Here is a 21,366-nt window from a genome sequence, read left to right as displayed (position 1 = left end):
ATTTTCCCGCGTTTCCCAACGGCGTACACGACGACGGAAGTTAAGCTACGGTTGGGAAATTTCCCGTTGGTTGGTGGGAAACGATGGGCAAGATTATGCCACCCGTAAGTGGGCTTGAGTGCAGGAGATTTCCGCCTCATTTTCATTCGGTTCCACTCGGAAGCTAGCTCGGTATAATCCGGAAGTGCACGACAAACCCACCCGATGCACGTCTAGCTACGGGTCAAATCCGGCTCTGTCTCTAACACAGCAGTTAGCTTGAATTTATTACATCCTAATGTGCAAATCACTTGCTGTTGCTATGAAAAGCTTTTACGCACACGCAGCATGGTCTGGTTGGATAGAGGACGTAAGGACTTACATTTCTGATGAAAGATTGGCAACGAGTCGCTTCAATCAATGGCCAAACGATGAGTGAGCTGACTCGAGTGCAGCCTAGTGTTACCAACGATCGGATGGACGGACTTCAAATGAAGAGAGATTTGTAATTCCCACGTCGCGCTTAGTTGCGTACGAAGAAGGTTAGATTTTACAACACAATTTCCAGCAGCACACGAACATAAGCGAAGTTTCCAGATTTACACAAAGAGCAGCTCTTTTTGGTTGGATGTTAATTAGGAAGCTATCATTCGGTTCGATTCAAGCAAACCTTAACCCGTTTTTGAGAGCAACCATTCGGTAGAAAATTAATGAATGCTACTCATGGCTAGCTTGGATTTGGAAACTGTATTCAAATTGCGGGCGACCATTTGCGCTGACACAAAACCAGTGCTGCAACCGTCCGTTGCGAGGTTGTTTCCCGTTTTAAGGAAATTAAAACCAGAAACCCTCACCCCACAAGCGAACCGGAATGGCGAAAAGCGGAACATAATTTAGATTCAATTCGATTCGAGACGTGCCCGTTGCACATTAATCCCCGGTCCGGTCGCGAACCGCCGCCGAACGGACGAGCACGAGCCAAGATTTATGTTCTAATTGATACGGTACTTTAAGGCGAGCGCGTTCCACCACCGCCCATAAATCAACGTCACCCGTGTTTCGAGCACGTCAACGAATTTCCCTAACCTATCCCGCCCGTGGGTCGGTTGGACGTGCAACCGAGAGGAAATTAAACAGTGCCCGCTCGTCACATCAAACAACCGAACGACAGTTCTCGATTACAACTTACCTGGACTCGGAAGCACTCGCCTCGCCGGTGGCTGGATGTAGCCTCGGAGGGTGTAGGGTGTCCTGCCAAAACGCAAGAGAACGAAGGACCCATTCGTCTTCATAGCCCCCGGGGCACGAGCGACTTTCGTACGGACAGCCAACATCTTGCAGACGTTGCCCCGTCGGCGACAGACAACTGAACCGACGATCCTTACCGAACCTCTGCACTTGAGTACGAGACCCTCGAGCGGACCGTACTCCTTCCCAACTAAGACGCCAGACCATGGGGTAAGCAAATGCCACACACCGGTATGATTTTTATCGTACAGCTTACCTTGACGATGGCACCGGTTGGCTCGTTCGGCTTTGCTCGGTGCGAAGTTTTGCCCATCGATTGGCATAGTTTCGACTGCTGTGAGGGTGAGGGAGTACACCCTCCGAGAGGTTGGCACGAGATGAATCGATTTACAGAATGGGAGCTGGGAGAAGGCCACCCCAATGGTCGGGTGCTGCGTGGGTTGTGGCAAAAAGCTTAAGACGGGCTCGGATAAAGGAGCCCGAGCTGTCATAATCGTAAAGACGGTGCTGATAGGAAAGCTGTCACAAAGTGGCACTGCTTTGTCTGGTAACGCGGTACGAACTAACGAGCCGTACCGGTGCCTGAAGGCATCTAGAACAATGGCAGGTACGGGAGGCAACCGAATAGTTACATCAACTCGGTGTGAGGGTTAACAACGAGTGCGTTCTGGGGAACTGTTACCCAGTCGCTCAAACTGAGGACATTTTAATATTAAAGGGTAGCAAACAGGCAACCGCGAATATGGCGCTAATTTTACCCCGTATTTAGTATTTATAAGGGATTTTTTTTTGTAATTTGTAATCATTTTTTATTGCTAAAAAAAAAGATCACCTTTCGTGGTGGAAAAAAACAACATTTTCCATGACATATTAATTACTGTGCCGCTCTAATTGAAACGTGTTCGGAGAATCAATGCCACAAAGTGTGCTTTTGGATAGCACTTTTGAAATATCGTTTATAATATTTTTTATGTGTGCGAAAAATAGCGTTGTACGCATTATTCCACCTACAAAGCCAGATCGAATTCCCGGTAGCAGAACAAAGAATGCTCTCGACCAACATCTGCCTCATCGGGTTCGATAATGATGATTGATGAAATAAATTATGGTAATTCGTTTTACGCCCTCGCAAATTGCAGATTGTGCGTATAAGCGCCGTTTTTAGCGCTATTTGAAACGCTCAACTTAATTCATGTGGAGGCACTCATTTCCATTCAAAAACAAAAATGGCGTCCGTTTGGAGCGCGTTTTTTTTCAAAAATTAACCACCTGCTTTGCTGAGCCGCAACCCGGTTAAACACCCCCGTTTTATGGGGTCCAATGTTCGGACCCACCCCACCACTTGGACCAGCGTCCTGTCCCCTTTCAGCCCTACTCGGTGTGACACCGCACCGAAAGGAGCAAGCAAGTGCTAATCCTAGCTTTCCTCCTTTCCACGGTAAACACCTGAGTCAGCTTAGACATCAATTTCCCGCTAATCCGCTCGGTCCATCGAGCACGAGCCGGTGAGGTAATCGGCTCCCAGCAACGGGCCCTTTTCACCCCAAGTGGCCCTAGCAAGTCGAAGGACGACTCACTACCAATGGGTGGTGTGACATTCGAAATCAATTTGCTTTTAATTTGAGCCAAGTACCGCTCTCTACCGGGACGCGCGTTTCATTTAGCTCGCTCTAGCTATCTTGCTCTCTTTCTCTCTCTCTTTCTCTCTCTCTCTCTCTCTTGCTCTCTCTCTTTCTCTCCTTCTCAACCGAAGGACAAACTCAGCATCAAAGCATCCTCTGCCACGTGGTCGAAAATGCGATGGCGGTGGCGCGGAAAAGCGAACCGGAAACTACCACCCACGCTCCTGTTTCTCCCGCATCCCTTATCCTTTCTCCCCCGGCCTGCGTCACTAATCCTTTCACCCCGGGAAGGGAAAGGCCCACCAAAGCCAGCGAAGACGAAGACATCGGGTGGGCAATAAATTAAATTTCCCAAAATGAACGACATCGTTAATGCTACTGAAACAATGAGCGACGCCGTTTGCTCGCTTCATGCATCCTGCCCTCGCTGCCAGCGAGGGTTTCAACACGCGTTTTCGCTTTTCGAAAACACGCGCGAACTCGCGAGGGGCGCTTCGGCGTGAGGCCAAATATCGGCGACACCGACACGCATGACGGATTCCCTACGTGGTGCGAAAACGCACAGGGTGGTATGTAAAATTAATAAAATAACACCACCGATGGTAACGCCGATGGAAGGATTCGATCGAGTGAACCAGCGCGCTTTCGAGACAGTTTTCGGGCAGGGACATCGTTATCGCACACTACGACAAAATCACACAAATAATCCACGAACCTACTACGGGTTGTTGGCGACTTTCCGTGAGGGGTTTTGCACAGCGAATCTCCTCAAGCCGGATTTGACAAGGAACGGAAGCTAACGGTACCGTTCCGAATGCCCTGCAAACGTCGGGGAAAACGCAACGCTGTTGCCCTTTTGTTCCCCCAAAGGGAAACTACCACCACCTTGAGACTCCAACGACTCACACACGCTTCTTTGGGCCACGGTGAGGTGAATCGTCTGCTGATTGGACATCCTTTCCGGTACCGAGCCCGTCCGTTGCAGGAACGTGTGCCTTCCCCGCTCAGCATGTGGGGAAGCCCTTTTTGCGGTACGTTTTCCCACGGCGTTTTTCCTGCGCCACCACCACCCAGTCCGGTGCTGGAGTTTCTTCGGAATTCGATCAAATTCGGTCGAACACGACGGTTGAATCGTACATTCGGCCGGCGGATGTTTAGCTTGAAAAATGCTAAATCTAATAACATTTTTTGCGGGATTAGTGAGGCTTTGTTTGGTGCCCCATCCTGAAACCCACCCCCATCGCACCTGTTGTATGTGAACTAATGAACTCACGACCAGCTGCGGGAGTGTATCCAAACCCAGGTTGATTTGTTGTAGTGCGCGTTTACGTCCGATGTGGGGAATCTGATTTAGAACATATTTAATTTAAAAACAATATATTTAGCAGTGAATCCGTCCTTGAACGTGCGCCAGTTTAGCTCAGTTGGTTCCACGTATTGCTTTGGAATGTTTGCAGGTTGTTATAAGGAAGAGAAAAATAAATAAGCCTCTTCACCAGTGGGATAAGAAATCGAAGCGAAAGGTCACGAATATTCACCAAACCATGCTGATGATGTGGCATTTTTGAGTGCTTCTATTATGCCAGTCATGCTCCGTGCATGACAATTCGAGCTTAACCCTCACTTAACACTTTATCAATGGGCTTAACGGGTAAATGTGTGCTTCGATCGACATTCGAGCACATTCCACCGAACCCCTAGGGCCTTCCGAATTCGAGAATTTTCTTGTAAATTATCAGCACAATACCCACGCCCCGGTTTCGGCTTTCCAAAACACGATGTGATTCCATTCCAATGCGCCCAACCGATCGCGGGTGCCGTTCTTCCACCAATGGAAGGAAAATGTCACATCAAACCGAACACAAATTCAATAAACAAAACACCTACCGTGGAATCTGGCAGAGCATTGTTATCAGCATACCAGGACACCCGCCCATCGGGATTTTCGCTCAATCGAAAAGCGACACAAACCGCCATACGGTGCTCCTTACCGTGCAAAATCTAATGCGACTTACAGGGTCGCTTGAAGCACACCGGAAGCACCCTCGACGGGAAGGCAAATGTTGACATTTTCGTCTCGTTTGCTCGAACACAAAATGTGCACAAAACACACCGCTCCCATACGATGTACATGATGTTTTTTTTTTTGCATTTTTATTTTGCATTTCTCCGAACCTGTGTCTTTACGGTTCCATTGCAGCTGTTGCTGCGATCGAATACGGAGGGGTTGTTGGGACAAAGACCTGTTGCCAACGGAAGCAACACCCGTTTCCATGGCGATCTGCATCGTGCTTTTCGCTCAAAAAACCCTTTGCATACTTTCCGGCGAAGAAATATCGACCAGCTTCACGAACCGCACAGCTACTCGAATCCATGCTTTTCTCTGGAAATGAAACAAACAATGCCCAGCTTCGTTTATTTGGTCTTCCATCGTCCTTACAATCGCGATGGAGACGCACCCCTGCCCCCCCCCCCCCCCCTGCTTAAGCCACCCGCCATCGAAAGGCACTATAAAAGAAACAGGACATCGAGCATATGCTTCCATTACACGCATTTTTTTTTTTTACTATACGAAAATGCTCCATCGGGGAGGAAAACCCGGTACGAAAGTGGATCAAATCAAATCAAACGAGCCTTGTTGTAGGGCATACGGTCGCCTCTTCTCGGCAAGGCACCAAGGCCAACGCCAACTTCAAATGTGACCGGCGGCATGGGTTTCCTCGAATTTGGAACCAACATTGTAACAACGGTTCGTGTGCTAGGCGAAAAACCCACCCACCCGATCGGTCGTTTCGAGTTCGTGGGAGAACGCTCAAACGAGGCGATTCGATAATAATCCAAACATGTACTCATATTTTTCGATCATTTTGGTTTTTTGGCCGACACTTTAAACCAACGCACTTACGCTGGAGAAAATCATGAAAATGACGTGTTTCGGTAGCTTGGAAATGGAGCCACAAGGTGGAACAAGCGAATTAATACCAGCCGGAACCGATATGCAGAGATTGCACAAGTTTGATCCTTCTGTAGCATTTATGGTGTACGAAAAACTTTAGCAATTACGCTGCCAGCAGTGGTTTATAAAACAACAGCAACAAAACAATGCACATCCATAGTTACGCCACAGCAGTGAGTTTTTCCTGCAAATGCTGTGAACTGTGCGTGGCAACCTAATAAGCCCAGCAAAGACCCACGCGTTGACGCAAAACGTATTCATTTCCCTTTTTGTCACAAAGTAGCTCGACGAATGAGGTGGCTGCACGATCCAGCAACACACCACTCCGCGACTGCTCAGAGTGGACCTCTCGAGCGCGATCGATCAAAATCGCAACCTAGAATGGCACGAGAAAAATCGCTCTCCATCGCCACGACGCCACGTGGCACCGCAGACCCACGTGAAGATGGTCACGATTGGCACGGAACGACTTTTTAATAGAACGCCACTCAAACCGGCACTCGCCATAACGCTGGAACCGCTCGCAGCGTATCCCCGTGATGCATTACCTGCCGGCTCGAGTGCGTCGTTAGACACAGCTGGTGCAGCGCATATTTACCTTCTCTTCGAGCTATTTTCTTCCTGCTGCGGCACCATATCCGGTACGCGCGCTCCCGCAGACCAGATGACATCCCAATCGCAATCCGTTGTATCGCCCGTTGATGCCGGTACCACCGATTTTTAATGGCTTCACCGATCATGGCCGACGGTGGCGGTTTCTCTGTCTTTTTTTTATTTATTTATTTATTTCACGCAGCAAACGCTATCAAGTGCAGATACCAGGGCTGGTTCGCAAACACCCACACCCATCCGACAGACCAGGGCGAAAGACACTCTTAAGCGTCTTCAACCTGGCGTCTCCATCGCGGTGTGGGCGTCTTTTATACGACCACGGTACCGGATGGTGGCCGGAGTTTATTTCACATGCTCGAGTGGTCGTAATTGTCACTTGCGAACCGGGCTTCCCTGATGATGTCCTTTCTGTGGCGCACCGCTTCCGGCTACTGCGTCCACGATAAGCGTCCAATTGCCGTTTCCTGGGGCAGCTTTCGCCCATAAAGCACCTCGCCGCGCTGTCTCCGCGGGGCTGGTTTTTATTGGGCGGACATTATCTCTGGTGTGCGTATAAAAAATTAAATCAACTGTGGAAAGATTTTTACTGCATCGCAACCCACCCACCGCTGGCAGTCAATCGATTAATTGCTCGTAACCGGCAGCCGTCCCCGAGCAGCCGGGCCTAAGCTATACACAATGCCAGCCCGATGTTTATCTTATCATGCTCCACCCGCCGCGGCTAGGTTTGGCGTAATTTTTGATGAGAGTAATTTATTTTAAAGCCCCATTGAATGGCAAATGGCAGTGGTGGTAAGTGCGGGAGTGACGGTGAAAATTTACCTTCTATCGTTATCAAACTCAACGCAATGGGAAACGTGTATTTTCGCGTTGCGCTTTGGGGTGAAACAAAACGCTAAAGATGGATGTATGATAAATTTTCAATGAGCGTTCAACATTCCGCGAAGTGATTACTTTCAGCGAAACGAACCCGAACGAATCGAACCGATTGTCAACAGATGGATTGAACCCAAAGGAAAGCACACGCGCACAAAACGCGATATACTACACGATCGAATCGTATTTTTCGCTTGTCGTGATGCAGCCATTCGGAGTTCTTTCAACGATTAAAAAGAAAAAAAAAAGATGCACAGCAAATACACATTTCATGGCCATCCATTTAATTAGCCACGGGAGGTGGAACCGTTGAGTGGTTACGGATAAATTAAACCCGCCCCAAAGACTGTACGCCCGCGGGGCCCACAATCATTCAGAGGAATTCTAATCTCTTAACGTACACGCGCCCCGTGAAATGGTATCCTGCTAGGCGAAGGAAGGGAAAGCGGTAGAAACCTTAGGAACGTTATAAAACTAAGGCCTCTTAGTGTACCTTCTTGGAAAACTCCGACGAATCGCAACGTTCGACGACAATGACGACCGTATTGATCGGAAAACGTGGCTGACGACGAGAGAAGCACAGCGATTGGCGATACAATTTAAAAATGCCATCAAAAGTAGTACGACCAATGCAAGAATAGCGCACTGAACGCTTTCGGCAGCATAAAGAGATGGTGCTTTAAGCAGATCGTGCAGATTCAGATGGTGGAAGTCGGCTCACGAAACAATACGAGAAGAATAAATATGATTTCTTATGCATTGATAGTAAAGATAGTCCAAGATGCCAATCAAACTCAATAAATTGATTTCTATTGAAAGCTTGTGGTGTAGAGCAGATGAGCGGAAGGAAGCGTGCATTTCACGAAACGCATTTTAATATTACGTATTCACGCAAAGTTGAAGGTTCTATATCAAAGGTTGTGTCGGTTAAAACGTTGTTAATAGAAATAGGAAGCATTGGTACAGTAGTGATAGTTGAATCCAGCAATAAAAGTTTTGATAACATAGTTCTCATAATGCTTCTCTCGCTTATTCGCTTCTCGCGCGAATTACTATAATTCGTACGTAAAAAACATAGCTATTTAATAATTGAATATTTCGAAAAAAAACTGCCATCAAATGCCAACGAATGAAATAATGGTTACTCACATATTCGGAACTGTTGCTCGATCTGCTGCTAGAATAACTGGAATCGGTAGCGGTGGAGCGCCGTCAACATATCGAATGGTATATTTGAGGGTGCACCAACGTTACCTCTACAACACAATTTGGGAATACCGCACCCCTTCTTTGCGTGAAGGCTACACACACTATTTTACATGCGAGATTGTCTAGTGCTATTCTAATCACATGCCTCATTTGCCTACAACCCCATCTGAGCATCTTCCCCTTAAGCATAGCCAAGAGGTTTTATTCAGTTTTATACAAAACCAATGTCGCAGAGGCACAAATGATAACACAGAAAAGAACTATAAATATTTTGGTACCGGAGCCAAAAGCTTAGCTGGGATTCCAGATCAGCTGCTGTGCCGCCATCTTCTTTAAGATCGTCCACGTGGTGAAGATTTGTTCAGCAGTGAATTTCCGCTTCGTAATCCTCGCTAATAGTTTATCTATTTCATCCACAAAGTCTATCTTTCTCTTCTTCTCGATCTTTCGATCAAAACGATCCCTCTACTAAAGGAACGAATCTTTCTTGTAGAACTAAGAAAACACGATATTTTTAAGGAGCACGCACTTAGAAACAACAATAACAACTAAGTATACTATTCTATCTTGCGTTTTGCATGCGATTATTGAATTGTATGCAATATTTATTACCAAACGTCTCAAAGTTGATCCGTTTCCAAAGGGCAAAATATGCTGTCAAATAATTATCATTTTTCAAACGTCGTACAGCAGAAAATCTTATACAACACCATGGAAAAATACAGCTGAGATATATTTATTGACAAACACTAAATCATTATTTCAAAGATAAAATATTCAAAGACTAAACTTTAACTAATATCACAAGGTTTTTAAGCATTCCTAGCTCTAAGTTAATGAAAACGTTTTTTTATTAGCGTCAATGTTGCTATCATCACCATCGTCGTAGGTTTATACCTCTCAACTTTTCTTCAGTTTACCTCAAGAGTGAAGCAATGCCACTGGGACAATGTATGTTTCCCGTGTATGAAGCTAGCTTCAAGTGGACACAGTTGTAAACCAAACTCATTTTGACAGTTCAGAACTATTCGTTCGCTTGCGTGTTGATGTGTTGCTGTGTGTCGCTAAAGGTAGTGCGAAATACAAATAGTTCAGATCATTTCGGCAGCGAAAGTGAATCTTAAGTGCGTAATTTTTCTCGTAGTCTTTGTTTCCAGCGCATAAGGCGTTTGGAACACGGTAAATATTATCCACCGCATAAAAGTGGCACCTCAAAGAACGGAGTGGGTTCATTCGTTGGGCACGAGGTGCCGAAATTTATCCACAAAAAGAAACGCTGGCAGTCATCAAAATAAAATACAATTTTGCACGTACTTGTTTCTGAGTCTGCTATTTTGCTACCAAAAACTCGTTACTACTCAGTGTAGAACTATCGATGGACTGTAAAATAGTGCAGTGATAGTGGAAAAAAGGCCACCGAAAGGTGGTGGTGCAACAACGAGTGCAGTTTACACGCAATCATCAACGCATACCTTGGGTGCTGGTAATGTGGTGTCGCTGACAAGTGATGGTGGCGAGTGAAAGGCCAATCCATGGGGCTCTACAGGGTTTAAATTGGACGAAAAAGCGAAAGAAGCGTTTTGTGGAAGAAAAGCAAACCGTGTGTAACATGTTGGCTAAAACTGTGATTCCATAGCAGCTCACATTTCAGGGACTTCGTGCCATTGAATTCACTGTTGCAGAAGGTTACAGGCATGGTAGATAGTACAACGTGGTCGTTATCAGAATGCAGCTGGAGAAAATTATTTTCATCTTCCTTTTTTATTGGTCCGTGGTGTGAGGTGGATAGTTTTGGCACCCGCATAACCTGGATTACTGTAACTTATTGGTATACTTGTGGTCCCTTTATTTATCCAAAAATCTATAACGCTACAATCAGTAACACAAGGCATCGATAAATTGCATTCATTCGATAATGTTCCCAAGAACTACTCCAGACACGAGCTTATCCGCTTTTGTTGATAGTGTAAAGGAATTGTTCAATCGTTCAGCGACATGCGAAAAAATAACATTTCGATGGTCGCAACTAAGCAGTTTATGTCGTGATAAATACGAAAAAAGAACGATGTACAAACAGAATACCATTGGCTACGAAAACAACAAATCGAACCATCCTACAGCTCCTCGTCCCATAGTCGGAAAAGACCCTGCGGGAAAAGATAGAGCCTTTGTGTAGGAGCCATCCTCCCGCACGGCCTCGGAATGTGTCGGCTGCGAAGGACGCGCGCAAATGGTCGATCCGCAGCAACAGGAAGCGAAACTGCAGGAGGAAAGGCACCAGCCATTCTCCTCCAGACGAAGCGCCAAACCACTGCTAGCCGGAGGAGGACTGGCACTGGGGGCTGGATTTGTTTTCGTGGTTCTGCGCAAACTCGTCGTGCACGCCAAAAAGGGGGAAAACCCCGTGGCGTATTTTTGTTATGATGTTCTTTTTCCCATACGCGATGTCAAATGTCATTGCCTTTGGCTTGCTCGAGGACGATTCTGCCCATTCCATTATTGTCGACAAAATTGTCCTACTTTCGGAACGGCATTTGCGTTGATCGGGTTCTTTGGAATGATACTTTGTCTATTAAAATCAAATTTTACCCTAAAATATTCAATGGTTTTCGAAATGACTGACGGAATATGACGAGCTCTTCCTTAAAGGACATTCTTGACCTTACGTAGGGCAACGTAAACATAACGTCACCAGTCACGATGAAACAAACCTAGCTTAGACACTCTCTGCCAATCGAATCTATAGCTGCTCTTAATCCGCGGATTATAGTGGCTATTTAAATACTGTCTATAATGATTCCAAAGCAGCTTTTGATTTACTGAAATCACTCACGGATTTTGATAAAAATTTGGCATCTGATCACGTTTGGAAAACTCTTGGTTATAGTCATAGTTTTTTTTATGACATCATTGCAACAAAGACTAATTACTTCTAATAAAGGAGATATTTTCTACCAAGCTGATCCGAGTGTAAAGCCCTATCATCAGCAAAACTGATTTAAATTCATTAATGTCATTTTAATGTGATGTGTATTTTCTCCACGTCATTTTACTTTTCAAATCATGAATTGAATGAAATTGCGTCATTTGTGCCAACAAGTCAAAAGAAACAGCGAATGCATCTTATCTGAAAGCCAAATTGTGTTGCCAGCCGGCGAATGGATGATAAAGTTCAGTACGAACCTGCTCCCGAATTTGGTGTCTTTCATTTGGAGCAGATTTCTTTTCGACTCTTTAAACTGGGACGTTTTGTGTGAATATCATGTTACCGATTTGAAATGTTTATCAATAGCCGTAAACAACACATTTGGCTACATTTGCCACATTGCTCTATGCAGCATTTCGTATGAACTCATGTCGATGATTTGCCTTTAATTGCCCTAAAAACCCCCATTTTTATGCTGTGAAAACGCTATGCATGCAATCATGCCATTCAAATGGTGTGCGCTACTTCAAATCTGTTGTGCAGATTTGCTTTACCCAGCTCGGGTGAGGCCATCAGAGGAGTGTTGATTCGGTTTTCAATGGAAATGCTTTGCACCATACCCATTAATTTTCCGCCCATCTACGGCTTTCGAGCCGAAATGTCTCACCACCGCCGTGAGTTTCTCTCTGCACGCGCGAAAAGTGTAATACAATTTACATCGAATGATGCTGCAGCCAGTTGAGGGCGCACGTAGCGACGCATCTTGGCTTCTGCTGGCAGGTTCCGTAATGAAAAAAAGATGCAGATTTCACCCGTTACCTGTATCCTGAGCGCAAAATTTGTACAACGTCGCAATAGCAGAAGGTTGCTGGAAGGAAAAGCACGCTGGAACGATGCTGCTACACACCTGTACGCGGCGAACGCGGCTGCTTGTGTGGATGCCCGATCCGGACAGGGTTGTTGCATATAAATAAACAAAACCCACCACCCCGATCGACGATCATCCTCAGCGCTTGTATAGGTACGACGATCGCGCAAAGATCGCGTTCGATTCGGTGGCGCGTGACGCATTGCCTCAGCACGGTTTGCGTCAGAAGCTGCACGCACACCGGCACACAGAATCGCGCGGCCCCCAAACGAGAGGGCCCCCATGGGAAGCGAACTGCGCCTGGGGCCACTAAATCTCGGCTCAGTACGCTCCGTGAGGTCGTCCGTCAACGAGGCGCGCGATCGTCGAGTCTTTCGCGTCACGCCGCTTTCGCTGAGAACGTGGCCATCGTTTCGGTGGGTGGACGATCCGCTCACAGACCCCAGGTGCTGTGTCATCGACAGTGGCCGCGTTACGCTGAGTGTGCTCCCAAAAATAGGACCCTGAAACCCCTCCGTCTAGGGAACGATAGAAAAAAAAACAGGGAGAATCACTACGTCCGCAATCGAGTCACGCCTTGTGCCGCAAAAGTGTTGTGAGCGCGTGTAACAGAGCTAATCACTAAACGTGGGTGGGGGATGATGTTGATGATCGTGATGTACACAAGGTGTCACCACACGATGACCGCTTTCCAGGAGTCAGAGTCCAGTTTCGATGAATCCGACCATGGCGCGTTGTGCGATAAATTAATCCACCACCGATAATGGCGCTAGATAAAGCGTGCATCGTGCGAGTGTTGTGACTGCCGCGGGTTTTCCATTCCTTGCGCGTATCGGCACCAGACACAGATAGCTACCGTAAAATTGCGCCACCCACCGTTATCACATTCTCACTTTTCGCTTCCGCCCGCCAGAAGAAGCCCCGAATGGTAATCGGAAAAAGGCCCACGCCTTGCGCAAATGGGATTTTTTCCAGCTCTCAACCATCGGTTTGGTAGCTTTATCATCAACCGGAGTGAATTATTAAGCACCAATCGTGCTTGTGTGCCGGTCCGCGTTGTATGTGTGCTGCCGGAGGTTCTAGAATTGTGGCCACACCGCGGGGGAAAATGGCCAGGTGCAACGTGTGCCGTTTTTCCAGTCGGAATATCCCACAAACTCTCTCGCTAGCTCGCCGTGCAATCATCAACATTTTGGAGCCACTGAAAGACAGCCAACCTACACCACAGTGTGGACTAGAACAAGAGCCCACAGAGTGGAACAAATAATTAGTGCTACCGGGCGGCCTAACAGCGATAGCAACTCCCCGATAAACAACAGCACACGTTGGCGAGGCCAAACACGGTGCATTATTATTTTCTCATTACAGATCCGCATTACCGCTGAGATCATTGCGCAAGCATTCTCGAGTTGTATGCGAGGTTTCAACGAATTATCATCCATTCTAGAGTGTCGGTTGAAGTACGCAAAACATGCTGAAAATCGGCGAAATAATAACAGCAACAAAAAAACCCAAGTTCACGACGACCTTCGTCGGTCAAATGGAATGATTTGAAATTTACGTAACATAAGCCAGAGCTCGCCCTTTCGCTCTTCGCACGTCGAGTCGATGGCGTTTATTTATTGAGGAAAAGCTGTCAATGAAAATCATAGCGCCAATGTATGATGATGGATAAATAACTCAAGCCCCCCACACTGCCAGCTAATCAATGTCTCGCTGCCATTTGTTATTAGGGCAGTGTATTAGTTCTACGGTGACTGTGTGCGAGTCTCGACTGCTCGTGTGGATAGTTCCTGATCCTGGTCAAAGTACATTATACAGGTCCCGGGACGAGGAAGCTAGGCACCTAGTTCTTATTATTTTCGCATTTTTTTTATTGGATTGTGTTTGCTGTTTGTCTTTCTGCCTACCGAGCGCACGGATCCACCAGGCGCTTTTTCACCCATGGAGGGCGCAGGTTAATTGGACTTTAGCCAACGGCCGTCGCCTCTTGCCACATAGGCGCTTTGGCGCATTCGTACGGCAGTAGGTCGCAGTTGGTCGCGTCCATTTTTGCAACGTAATCAAGCGATTTTTTGTGTTTTTATTTCATTCTACACTCCCGCCTGTAACCCATTTATAGCGAGCCCGTTGGTAGGTAAAACCGACACTTGATTTGTGATGAGTTCGTTCCCTTTTATTTATACGTTCGATTTGGCAAAACAAAATAAAGATGTCGTTTGTTAACTGTGGAACGATACTAACGAGCGCAGTTTGATGAGCATGTGTGAAGTTTGAATCAGCATTTTTATGTATTAATTAGTTTGCGAACTTTTTTTAAATTCCCAGCTGTTAAGCCACTACGATGTTTAGCTCGTTAAACATGTAAAAAGATGTTAAATTTTTGAACAAATTTAAATAACAAAAAATTTACCATTCAACACGCCTTACTTTCCATTTATCAGGACTTTTTTCAATTAAAGCTTAGGCACCAAACCTTTATGTTTTCAAGGCTTTATGTAACCAACCAGTGGCGGTGTCGAAATATGGGTCAATGTCTTCACATGCGGTAGCGGTGGATAACTAATTCAAGTTCACGCGCTACCTACCGTGGCCAAAAGCATCAAAGCCCTACATTTTCTTCACAATTTATGCCACTACTCAACGTCGTTGACAGACGAACGAAAGCGAGATGATTTCATTAGCGATTTATACAATTATTCGGTCCTTATCTGTTGATCCACTGTTATCGCAGTGCGTCGCGCGTGTTGAAGCCAAAATCGAAAGGGACTCGCGAAAGGCGAGGCTGCTTTTCGGGTATTTGTTTGGCAAGATAGGCATTTTGAGTAAACGAAACGCATTACCTCATGCATGTATGCAACGAGTCCAAGCGCGAGTCGATACGCGCCTGATGCCTAATAAGGCGGACTACCAGGAGGCTACGTTTGTTTACATGGCTATGTTGTGTGGAATGTTTCTTTCCGTTGATTCGATAAAGCGCCATCACAGCCGTTGAAGTCTACGTGCAACGCTCTATTAACCGTGATCGATCGTGATCGTTATTGCCTCCAAAAGCAGCAGCAAATGCAATGAGAACGACCACCACTACTACTCAGCTATTTCTCGTTTTTTTTTTCTGTGATCGTTTGTCGCGACAACATTCCACGTTTACCACATCTCTCATCGATGAGCTCGGAAAAGCTTGCTGCGAATGGAAACATGTTCAAAATGTGTAAGCGAGCTAACCGGGTCGAAAGTGAACCAGCGATAGAGCAAAGACATAAAACGTCGCTTTTAGACGTAACCGACGAATAACCTCCTCCGATGTGGGTGGGAGAGTGAACTTTACGGGTAATTTGTTCACAAGAGCTGTTGTAGATGAAGAAGAAACAAAAATGCCAGCTCTAGATAGTGGTTAAACCTTGAAGTGAAGTGATCAGTGATCATGAAACATTGGTTTTTTATCCATCTGTTTGCTATTCCGGGAGCACAAATGCATCACCGCGATGCACAGGAAAATGCACAGCTGCTTACTCGTCAGATCATTTACGATCGAGTGATGTAATACTGCGCCCCAGCTGATGCGTAAGGCAACCCAACGCAAACAATCTTCCCGGTTCGGGAAACATTTTTCCCGCGTTCTGTGCTCTTGAAGTAAGGCCGCCACAAGAGCGTCAGAAGTTCGCCGGGCCAAACCAGGGTGATCGGCTAGTCAGCAAGAATATATTCTGCCATATTCTATTAATAGTGAAGCCGTTGATCCATCACCGGTCGAGCCGGTGTACGTTTGGTAGGAAGAGGCAAAAATATTTCGTGCCCATTACGGAACGCAGTGTGGTGAATCTCCTAGCATCTTCCACTCTTCATTTAAATCATTTTGTGGTGTGCAGTTGTGCACTTTGCTCTGGCAGTTGACACCTTGATCGTGCGAAATGTGCCAAGGGTCTGCCGCGATCGTACAGCTGCCAGAATGGGATTTTATCCCCACCGATCTGGGATAAACAACGCAACATGTGCCCGCTGCGCAGCGTTTTTATATGATTTTTCAAAGGTCAACCAGATGCAATTAGTACAGCAAATTTTCGTTCACAATGTCGGTGCATTCTTTTGTTACTTTCACGGTCAAATGCTGTATGGTTTTGAACCGCTCTGCTTGAAATATCATCTCGCCAAGCATCGAATGCTTGAGCCGTAACCCGCCAGCATTGGTCGAAGGTGTGTGTACCTGGTGTCACACATTCTCGGGACGTTTGGAGAAAGCTCCAACGCTGCGAGGAAAGCGGGCCATCATCATCGGCAGAAAATGGTCACAAATGAAACCGGTAACTGTTGCGCCAGACCGCAGGGAGAAGAAAGTTTCTTAGGGTAACCAGTTTTGTGCCCCTGCTTTCTTCTGTGGTTTTGTCAGCAAGGTTTTACTTTAATTTCAGACAGTTTTCTGTTCCCAAATTTCAGCTCAACAAGGCTCAAACTCCCGCACAGACTATCAATTCCGTAACCTTTCGATCTAGTGATGTTCAATATATCGATCACTTGACAACAAGTGATCTTGAGCGCGATCAGTTCTATTTTCATTTGACTCGCAGTCATTGCGCCTGGTGCTACAAGTTTACTTGTAGTGCTGTGGAATTCTCTACAAGTTGGAAATTGATCGCGAAACCTTAGCAATTGGTGCGACCACGTAGCGTGATGGCGGATTGTTTCCGATCGTGTGGCGTGCCTCACGTCCATCGATGAATTTTGGACATAAACGCCAAATGGCCCTGGACCTTGAAACCAGTACGCCATAAAAGTTATACCTCTTCTAATGCTTCATTCCGTGGCCTGTTATTTTGTAACCACCTCTCTTTATTTATTTTTTCTCTCTTTCTCTCTCTGTCTCTCGTCTTTTGGTTTCTGTTTTTGATTCATTCTCTGGATTTGTTTCATATAGAAGCTCTTTTGCTATGTTCACGAGCTGTTTTTAAAATGCTAGATACCAAGAGCTCGTTCTTCACATTCCGCTTGTGGAAACATTTATCTATCTTTCTATCTATCTGCTTGAAACATCGTCATTTTCTGGTTCAAAACAGCGTGCAATTGAGCGCACGCATAGCCAATCTCGAGGTTCTGCATGGTTGGCGATTTAAACTTCTGTATGTTCTTCCTCCAACAGAAAGCAAATGAATAATTCTGGATCACAATTGGTGGTTGCGCGTGGTTGAGCTTCCTTTTACGAGGCGTTAGATTACAATTCGTCTTATCTCTTATTTCTCCCCAAACAGGCGGCGCATGTTTAACGACCAGAGCTCGTAATAAATTTTAGTGTTAATAACAGTGTAAATGACGAACCCGAGGAACTTGGATCCCTGAAGCGAAATCAAATTACGAACGCAAGCAAAATCAAACATTACAGCTAGTGCAAATTTTTAGATAGAATAAATAGTGTAATTCAACGGAACTGTTTCACCCGCCGATTGCGACAAATTCAGAAAGAAAATACGGCAACATGGAAGCCAGACCGGTGCAAGTGGTGGAGACGAGCGAGGATCACAGCTTCGTGCTGAACGAGGAGGCGCTGACGGAAATACTTCTGCAGGACAGCATCAAAGATCGCGCCATCGTTGTGGTATCCGTGGCTGGGGCCTTCCGGAAAGGCAAAAGTTTCCTGCTCGACTTCTTTCTCCGATACATGTACGCCAAGGTGAGTGAAGAAAGCAGGCAATGGTGTGATGATCACGTTAGGCAGAAACTAACACGCATTATTTGTACTTCTTCGTTACAGTATGTGCACCACCAGAGCGTGTTGGACTGGTTGGGCGATGAGAGCGAACCCCTGTCCGGGTTTTCCTGGCGCGGTGGTAGCGAACGGGACACGACCGGCATCCTGATGTGGTCCGACATCTTCCTACACGATAGAGCCAACGGCGAGAAGGTGCATTTTGCATGGCTCCGTAAAATGCGCAACAGTGCTTTTTAACAACGATCCTCTTTTGTTGGGTTATCGTTTCAGCTGGCAATCATACTGATGGACACACAAGGCGCCTTCGATAGTCAGAGCACCGTGCGGGATTGCGCTACCGTATTCGCCCTCAGCACCATGCTTTCGTCCGTACAGATCTACAATTTGTCGCAAAATATTCAGGAAGACGATCTGCAGCACTTGCAGGTACGTTTGTGCTCACGTGTGTTGGAAGAGACCTTTACTAAATTCTGTCATTTTCCCGCTATTATTGCAGCTTTTCACAGAGTACGGCCGGCTGGCATTGGCCGATTCGGGCAAAAAGCCCTTCCAGCGGCTACAGTTTCTAGTGCGCGACTGGAGCTTCCCCTACGAGGCCGAGTATGGTGCACTCGGGGGTCAAGTAATTCTGCAGCGACGGCTCGAACTGTCCGACAAGCAGCACCCCGAGCTGCAGTCATTGCGTCGCCACATCACATCCTGTTTCTCGGAAATTGCCTGCTTTCTAATGCCGCATCCAGGCCTGACCGTGGCTACCAACCCCAGCTTCGACGGTCGTCTGTCAGATATTACGCCCGAGTTCAAACAGAGCCTGCGCGAGCTGGTACCGATGCTGCTAGCACCGGAAAACCTCATCGTGAAGGAGATCAACGGGCAGCGCGTTAAGGCGCGCGATCTAGTGCAATACTTCAAGTCCTACATGGCGATCTACAAGGGCAACGAGCTGCCGGAACCGAAAAGCATGCTGGTGGCGACGGCGGAGGCGAACAACCTTACGGCGGTGGCCGCTGCAAAGGAAATTTACACCCAGCTAATGGAGGATGTGTGCGGTGGAACCAAACCGTACCTTAGCACGGCCCACCTGGACTCGGAACACAACCGGATCAAGGAGAAGGCGCTGCATCAGGTAAGGACTATGGAACACGCGATCCATCGTTCGATGATACTTAGAATAACCGGCTCAAACATTCGCCTCAAAATTACAGTTCTCATCGAAGCGAAAAATGGGAGGCGAAGAATTCTCGGAAAAGTACCGCGAAAAGCTGGAGCAAGACCTTGACGACACGTTCGTGACGTTCCGGGCGCACAACGAGAGCAAGAACATCTTCAAAGCTGCCCGAACGCCGGCCGTCTACTTCGCCATCGCCATCGTGATGTACATCCTGAGCGGTATCTTCGGATTGGTCGGTCTGTACACATTCGCCAACTTTGCCAATCTCATCATGGGCGTCGCGCTACTGACTCTAGCGACCTGGGCCTACATCAGGTGCGTTTTGCACGATATTCCCAAATGCAACCTGGGGGACTAATTTCGCTTTTTTACCTTCGCTTTCTCGTATGCAGGTATAGCGGCGAATTGGGTGACTTTGGCGTACGATTAGACGAAATCGCTAACCTGCTGTGGGAAAATGTAAGTTACTTTTGTTATTCCTTTTATATTGTCGGTGTAGGCACGCTGCTGTACCTGCACCAGGACGAAATAGTGTACTATATGCGTTTGCTGAACATACTGTAGGTAGGGTGGGGGGACAGAAAGTTCGTCAGGTGGTGGGGTTCAGTTAGCAAATACGATATATGCTTTCGAAACAAGCAAAAATGCATCACAAATGAACAATGATTGAAGGTTCTAGGTCCAGCGAACTAGAAGCGAATGAATCTAACCTGAGTAACAAAATAGAAACCCGTGTGTGTTTGAACAGAGAAATCCAAACATTTGTGCCGATGCTTAGGGAAAATAATCCACATCAAGAAGATGGTTGGAGGATGCGGTGTGGCGTTTAATACAATGAAACGTTCGATGGCAAACCAGCATCAGATTCCAAACAAACGTTATTTATGAACAAAAGACGCAGAGTAGTTAAACCAAACTAACAACCAAACTAATGAAAGCAATGTAAATTACAGAACAAAGAAAGTCAATCGAAATTGACGAACTAAGTTAATGCTCGTTTTGGTGCGTTCGTTTGTGTGTTGTGTGGGAATGTGTTTCGTTTCTTTTTTCGTTCGTATTTTTTGTTCCCTTTGTGTGGGCGGGCAATTGTTTGTAGCTTTCGGTTTCGTTTCGTCCTTTGGTTTGAATAAGGAAAGTAAAAAAACACCCTTGTACAATACTTTGGCTTTTAAAATTAATTATTTACAACAGCAACAACAAACTACGTTCATTCTTTCACGCTCCACCGGAGGTGTAGGTTCTTGTTCGATTCATTTTTTCAATCCATTGCTTACCATTCGCCTTCGCCGCTCATAGGTAGGTATATGAATGAATCAATGTGTATGGTATATGGCTGTAGCATCGTCCGAAATTTGTTGCGTCCATAGGTGGTCAGGGGATATTAGTAGTAATCCGCCATCCGTACCGGTTGAAGGTGTTTTGCTTAGGTTAAACTACTCGTCTCTTCTGCTCTATCGCAAATCCAAGGCCCGGACCCTAATCGTCTAAGCACGCTCCGTCCACGTCGCGTGCGTTTCTCTTGTGCTTGCAGATCATGAAGCCGGTCTATCAGTCGTGCATGGAGAAGGGTATACAGCATGTAGCGACGCACGCGACCGAGTACGCCATCAACGGCGGTTCGACCGGCAACGCCGGCAGCCGTCAGTTGAACGGTAAGGTGAAGCACTCTTGAGAGTACGCTATCATCTCTGCCAGGCTCGCGCCACGTCGTCCCGACGATCGCTGGATGGTGGCGCCCGCCAAATTCAGTTGGCCCTGGCGGTGGTCTTGGAGGAATCGTAACGTGCCGGCTACCGTGGCCTCAGCGGCGGGATCCAATCCCATTAGTACAACTGCAAACGGTGCCGTTAGCAACAGAGCATGGCCACTGACAAATAGCAATGCCGTCGATCGGCCGACATCCGCGTACAGCCGTGCACCGGCCGACGACGTGAGAAAAGATCCGGCGTGGCCAGTTGAGAACCACCGCCACACTAAACCGTCGCGTCAGCCGTACCGCCAGGACACCACCACCATCGACAACAGCAGGAGCAGCAGCAGAAGCAGCAGTAACTTTGGCAGCGACAGCGACAGCAGTAGTGACAGTGGCAATGTACCCGCCGTCACAAACGACAGTACTAGGTTTAGTAAATTTATCAATAGCATTAAGAACGCCCTTGGTAACAGCAAGCAGCAAGCAGGTGTTGCGACAAATTATC

At 46.7% G+C, this 21,366-nt stretch overlaps 1 protein-coding gene across 1 annotated transcript; it reads left to right on the top strand.

The window, feature by feature from the left end:
- Positions 1 to 12,670: 12,670 nt before the first annotated feature.
- LOC128721142 (atlastin) lies at positions 12,671 to 20,852 on the top strand. Its single transcript, XM_053814865.1, has 8 exons — positions 12,671 to 12,742; positions 17,540 to 17,958; positions 18,040 to 18,189; positions 18,268 to 18,423; positions 18,494 to 19,123; positions 19,203 to 19,483; positions 19,561 to 19,627; positions 20,700 to 20,852. The coding sequence occupies exons 2-8, from the start codon at positions 17,764 to 17,766 to the stop codon at positions 20,838 to 20,840; spliced, it is 1,620 nt and encodes a 539-aa protein (XP_053670840.1). The 5' UTR covers positions 12,671 to 12,742; positions 17,540 to 17,763; the 3' UTR covers positions 20,841 to 20,852.
- Positions 20,853 to 21,366: the final 514 nt, after the last annotated feature.

This window comes from Anopheles nili, chromosome 2, assembly GCF_943737925.1.
Source record: "Anopheles nili chromosome 2, idAnoNiliSN_F5_01, whole genome shotgun sequence".
NCBI classification, from domain to species: Eukaryota; Metazoa; Arthropoda; class Insecta; order Diptera; family Culicidae; genus Anopheles; species Anopheles nili.
Note: the sequence above shows the minus strand (reverse complement) of the source record. Positions and strands in the feature narration are given on the sequence as shown.

Coding starts and splice junctions, on each gene's coding strand:
- LOC128721142 (XM_053814865.1), top strand. CDS start 17,764: ATGGAAGCCAGACCGGTGCAAGTGGTGGAGACGAGCGAGGATCACAGC. Junction 18,190..18,267: donor ATAGAGCCAACGGCGAGAAG/GTGCATTTTGCA, acceptor TTATCGTTTCAG/CTGGCAATCATACTGATGGA. Junction 19,628..20,699: donor CTAACCTGCTGTGGGAAAAT/GTAAGTTACTTT, acceptor TTGTGCTTGCAG/ATCATGAAGCCGGTCTATCA.